General features: G+C 33.6%; 1 protein-coding gene across 2 annotated transcripts; it reads left to right on the forward strand.

Moving 5' to 3' along the window:
• The first annotated feature begins 1,209 nt into the window (after window positions 1-1,209).
• On the forward strand, window positions 1,210-5,383 carry LOC127115460 (uncharacterized). 2 transcript variants are annotated; one of them, XR_007800739.1, is made up of 4 exons: window positions 1,210-2,108; window positions 2,624-2,696; window positions 2,931-3,018; window positions 4,913-5,383. XR_007800739.1 is itself a non-coding variant. In XM_051047002.1 (3 exons), exons 1-2 carry the CDS (start codon window positions 1,533-1,535, stop codon window positions 2,693-2,695), a joined length of 648 nt encoding a protein of 215 aa, XP_050902959.1. In that variant the 5' UTR covers window positions 1,210-1,532; the 3' UTR covers window position 2,696; window positions 2,931-3,159. The 2 variants fall into 2 exon arrangements, 1 of the variants encoding a protein (XP_050902959.1); XM_051047002.1 differs by lacking the exon at window positions 4,913-5,383 and having other exon boundaries at window positions 2,931-3,159.
• The last annotated feature ends 461 nt before the right edge of the window (window positions 5,384-5,844 follow it).

The following is a 5,844-nucleotide window of genomic DNA, read 5'->3' on the forward strand; positions in this document are numbered from 1 at the left end:
TTGGAATTCCATATACACCCTTTTAGGACCATATAGTGGCAACCCACATTTGTATCTAGAGTTGTTTGACTTGTACCCAGACATTTTATTTCTTCTTTTTCGGCTGATAAGCCTGTTTCTCTCTATGGTACAAATTCCAATGTATACCTTAAGCTTTGGTTTCAAACTATACATTTTCAGTCACTTGTTACCCAAACCCCCGATTCTTTGACTTCGGTCATTCATTCCGTTCATCTCCATGATGCATCCAAATTCTACCTTCATTCACCCCATGTGATATACCCTAAGCCAAATACATTACCTCTTTGAGCTCCATCTTGTGTCACCTTATGAACCAAGAGTTGTTTGGATCATACCCAAACATTTAATTCACCTCATTTTCGGTTATACCATATAGTGGCAGACGCTTCCGACTAGTCCACATATTGGTCAACACCAGTTTTACTCTTGGGTTCATATTTTTTCATCCCTTATTGGAGTTTAAATCATAGAATCCTTTGGTTTAGACCATACTTGATCACAATTCTTTTCATCTTCCACCACTAGTTCTATGAACTACGGAGTTCTGAATTCCTCATTGCACTATGAGGATACGTAGGCATGAGGGCTTCAATCCTCATCGAGCACTTTATCTATTCTTTTCTTTTTCCCTTATTCATTTATGAGTAAATTTTAGTTATCACACTCATTCGAGCAAGAACAATCAAAATGGTTCTCATGGAGTACCATGGATGTAAGGGGTGTTAATATATTTCCCTTGTATAACTGACTTTCTTACCTAGCATATCTCTTTCCCTCGGATTTTATCGATGTTTTCCCTTTCCTTCGGGAATAAATAAAATTCAATGACGATTTTGTTATATATTCGAGCGTGCAATGCATTTGGGTATATTTCCGCTAGCTTCAGATATAAAATGGACTAGACATGTTAGGGAACTGGATATGAAGTAATAACCCAACTTTCATTAGGAGAATCGTTGCAAGATTCATCATTAGAAGAGTTATCATTATGTGTGTTTTAGATTTGATTAATGATGATATATTTTACACCGTTAATAAATTAAATCCAATATAAAAATATTTGACAAAATCTGAATAGGATTTGACATTATATTTTTTGAATTTCATCTCCATAATCCTCCCACAACCTCAAATAGGAAAATAAAAAACGTGTAACTTGATTAAATAAAAAAACAGCAAATATTTAGCCGAACGTTAAATCGATCTCACATCCTCTCTCTCTCTTTGTTATGTCTTTGTCTATGTCATTCTTACCTTAACATTTCATTCATTCTTACATAAACCAAAACAAAACTCCATTCTCTCTCTCTCTCTCTCTCTACAAATTCAACCCATCTTCATCTTCATCTTCATCAACCACCCATCACACAAAAACTCCAAACACGACAACCTCAAACACACACAAAATCAAAAAACAATTTTTTTTTATTTTGAAAATCCAGTGTTGTTTCTTTCATTTTCTCCCTACACACTGTTTTTGGAACATTCATCATCATCATTGATAATCAAGTATGGAACCTGAAAGATCAAAACCACTCCACAACTTTTCATTACCACCCATGAAATGGGGAACACAACGTCTACTAAGATGTGTCAACCCCCCCGACCCTTCACCTCTCAATCGCAATTCACCCCAATCCGACCCTAATCGCAAAAACCACGAAACCGTCGTTCGCGAAAGAATCATGGGTGATCTAACTGTCGCTGCAACAAAACTTCAAGTTTCTATTTTTGAAGAAAATGCTGATGCTCATGCTTCTCTTGTTGTTGGTGCTTCCAATGCTTCTGCAATCAGGCCTTGGAATTTGAGAACAAGAAGAGCTGCGTGTAAAGCACCGCCTTCTCCTTCGCCGATACCGCCACCGCCACCTAGGGATGAAGGAAGAAGGTTTTTTGATGTTGGGTCTTCTTCACCTTCGCCTGTCATGATGATGAAGAAGAAGAAAACGGTTATGGTGAATGAAAAAGTTAAATTCTCTGTTTCTCTTTCTAAGGAAGAGGTTGAACAAGATTTTTGGGCTTTGGCTGGGACTAGACCACCCAGAAGGCCCAAGAAGAGGCCCAGAATTGTTCAGAGACAATTGAATGTTAGTTACTAACTATATATCTTACTGTTTTGATTTTCAATTTTCAAATCTTTGATTTTCTTGTGTCGGTGCTTTTTCCTAACATGAAATCATTGTTTCCAATAGATGTTATAGACTGCGGTTTTTCTTAGAAGAATTTGAATCAATGGTTATTGTGTTATTGTTCTGCAATTCACTAATTTGTATGGAGTTTTGTCAAATTGCAATTAGTAGTAGAATTTGAACAAACAACTATCTTCGGCGATCCACGGTTGATGATACTTGATGAAATGATTAAGAAGTGATCATCATAGGTTATGTTTTATTGCTTTGTTGGATTATATAGTAGCGTTATAACAATGTGGCATAGTGGAATTTGAACAAATTGTTGTTTTATGAGGTTTCGTGATCGATGACATTGCATGAAGTGATTGATGACATTGTTGGAATGTTTTATTTGTTTGTACTTGTTCATGTGAATTATGTTTCAAAAGTTGTTGTGTTGTTAAGTTGTTTTATGGATTTTTGTTTTGTAGACGCTTCTTCCCGGGATGTGGCTATCAGAGGTGACTGCAGAGTCATACAAAGTTTCTGAAGTTCCCGAATGAGGTGAAGTTTGTAGATTGTGTTTTTCTCTTTCTATGCAATTGTAATTGTGATTGTGAGTTTGGATTGAGTCTATAATAGATTAGTGTGTTTGTTTCTGCAGCGACACAAATTGGTTTTGAATGAATCGACTATGCAGAATTGATTCTGCTTATGAATAAGTTGAATGTAAAAAGTGATTTATGTTTGAATATATTCGTATTAGAATTCATAACTGATTGGTGGTTATGCTTGCAGGAGCTGAAATGAATGACAAAACCGAATTCTGGATGTTCCCAAATGTTTTTCTTGGTGACTTCCTTCAACATTGTCTACATAAATAATGGTAATTTCCAAATCATCAATATGTAAATCAAAAGTTCAGCTTAATAATCATGAAATTTTGCATTTGGTTATTTGAATGTTGTAGCTTCCAAATTCTATTGATAAACTTTCTTTATTTGAAATTTATTCTATTCACCATTAATCAAGTTGTTAAGAGTCTTGTTATGGATTATGCATTGTTTTCTCTAACTTCTCATTTGTTAACTTATTCCTAAGTTGCTTACTCCAGAAAGCGAGCAATCATTTTCCGTGTATTGAAGTAACTTGTGAACAATCGAGTTGTTGATCACTGATCACGCAACAATTTCGTTGTCTTTTTAGCATAACTGAGAATAAATTATGTGATCAATTTCATTGAGTTTTTTCTTCTTATAGGCTTCATAAAAATCAATAATTGTTGACTTTGTTAGTTGCAATAAATGGTCGGTTAAAGATTGATAGAGTGTCGTATACAAATTCTCGATTTGTGCCACCAAATTTTGTTCAGAAGATACCTACTGTTATAGTGTTTCGACTCATGAACTCGCCGCAGTGATTTATATCAGTCTGCATAATTGCATTGCTATAAAACTGTATCTTTTCTGCTATTTTTATGACAGAAAAGAACAGCGGCAATATGTTTCTAGCTTTGACTGTGTTTGGACAAATAGCTTAATTAAGTGTTATAAATGAACACTTAAATTTAAGCAATTCCTATGACCAAAGGTGCATAAGATTGATTTTTCATCTAAGCTGCAAGCTGTTTTGATCAATTATCTTGAAGAGTTTATTCAAACAAGTTATGAACATGTGTCACAGTATTTTTATATGTTTACTCAAACACTTAAACAAGTGCATATGCTACATAAGATATAAGTTCAAATAAGTTGTGAATAATTTATTTCAAAAGCACCCTTTGTGTTCTATTCTTGTATTTGAGGAATTCTATCTTGTATTTGAAGAATTTCATGGAAGCCTAAGAGGAATCTGCTGTCATGGTCTCTGCCAATTTTATGAATCAAAATGACAGTTTCTTGTGCAGCCCACCATAAAAAAAATTGTGTGCCCTCACTCAGTTTTCCTAAAACTCGTTTGTTTTAGATTATTTAAGAAAATATTAATTTTTTTGAAAAAATATGTTGTGAAAATAGAAGATCATACACACTAAAAAAATTGATGCGTGGGACATAGAATAGAAGTAATAATAATATACCAACTATTATGAAAGTATAATCATAATAATAGAAACAAGATAACAAATGAAAATCAACACAGAAAAAATTGTTTGTTCGATTTAAATTATATATTATGGAGGGATAGCAATTCATCGATCCACTACTAATCAAGAGATATACTACAAATGAGTTGAGAAAAACAACTTCAAAGTTCATAGCAAAGTCTCATATTTTCTATCTAATCTATCTCTCAATCTCTTTTTGTCTTATTATATGAATCACCACTCAATTTTGATATGTTTAAAAATGTTTTTCAACTCTTGGATATTTCTAAATATTTAGAAATTCTAAGAAAAAAAATTGTAGTCCTTTTCTGAATCTCTTTAAATTTATCTTTCTAAAAAAATTTCTCTTACAAACAAAAAGTATAAAATCTTAAACATGACACACGTTTCAAAACAAAAATCCTCTCGTGTTTTTTTTCTGATGTATCACGTCTCTCCTATATAATAGTGTATCTTCATACATTTTTGATTGATTCTTAATTCATAAATCATGTCTCTTAATATATTACTTCCTTGACCCCTTCAATCATGGCAATATATTTTGTTTGAATTGTTGATAAGTGGTTTTCATATCGTCTTTGCTAGTTCTTTTACTTTAGTATTTTACCGTTTTTTGTCCGATTTATTTTTGTTTATCGTATTTTATGCTTTGCTGGTGTGTTTTTGCTGTTTTCAGGTTTTAGTAAGCATCTGAGGCGAAAAAGAAACAAAAATGAGTAAAGCGCGGGAAAATGTCAAAAGTCGAAAAATCTCCAAACAAAATCCAGAGGGCTACTACGGCCACCCGTAGCAGCTACTATGGGTCGTAGCAGTTAAACCCTAGATATGCCCTCATTTTGAAGTTCCCATGCAAAAAGCAAAGGCCTCTTACAACCACGTGTAGCAGTTGCTACAGGTCGTAGAAGAGTGGAATGTCATCTCTTAATTTGTTTCCTTTTTTAGACCGATTTCATCTATTTTTGGAATTTGGCATGTTTAGATGTGATATTTTCTGATATAATGATTATTGATCAGTGAGATATTCATCCTAGTTTAGACTTTTATATAAAACTCACAGTTAGTTGTGAGTTTAGGGATTCAAGTTTTATTTTCTAAGATTTTTACGTATTTTATATTCTCCATGTACTCAAGTCTCCATTGGAGCACTGGATCAAAGCTTAATCAATCAAGGATTCTTATTCGTTTCCAATACAATTGCTTATCTATTTCAGTTGTCTATTATGAATTCGATTATGAACATCATTTTGATTATGTTAGCCCTCACCATTAGTGAGTAGTCCATTAGGGACTAAGGGTCATGGGGCTTATCTCATGACTATTTGTATGATTTGTCACAAGTCGATTACGAGAGTCTTTTGGCCGTATTTATTTTAATATCTGAGTTCATGCGCTCCAACCCTTGTACGAAAGTAAAGTGTTCTCAGGTACCAATTGTAACCTGAAAGGATATGTATCCGTACAAGAGTGCAGGTTTTTAAACAAACGAGTTTAATACAACGAAAGCACTTGGATGAGTTTGAGAAAAGTTTCAATTTTTATCGTTGAGCAAAAGTAACGAATCTCTGACGAATAATATGGTCGAGCGAAAGCCAACAGATTATTCGTGAT

Source organism: Lathyrus oleraceus, chromosome 1, assembly GCF_024323335.1.
Source record: "Lathyrus oleraceus cultivar Zhongwan6 chromosome 1, CAAS_Psat_ZW6_1.0, whole genome shotgun sequence".
NCBI classification, from domain to species: Eukaryota; Viridiplantae; Streptophyta; class Magnoliopsida; order Fabales; family Fabaceae; genus Lathyrus; species Lathyrus oleraceus.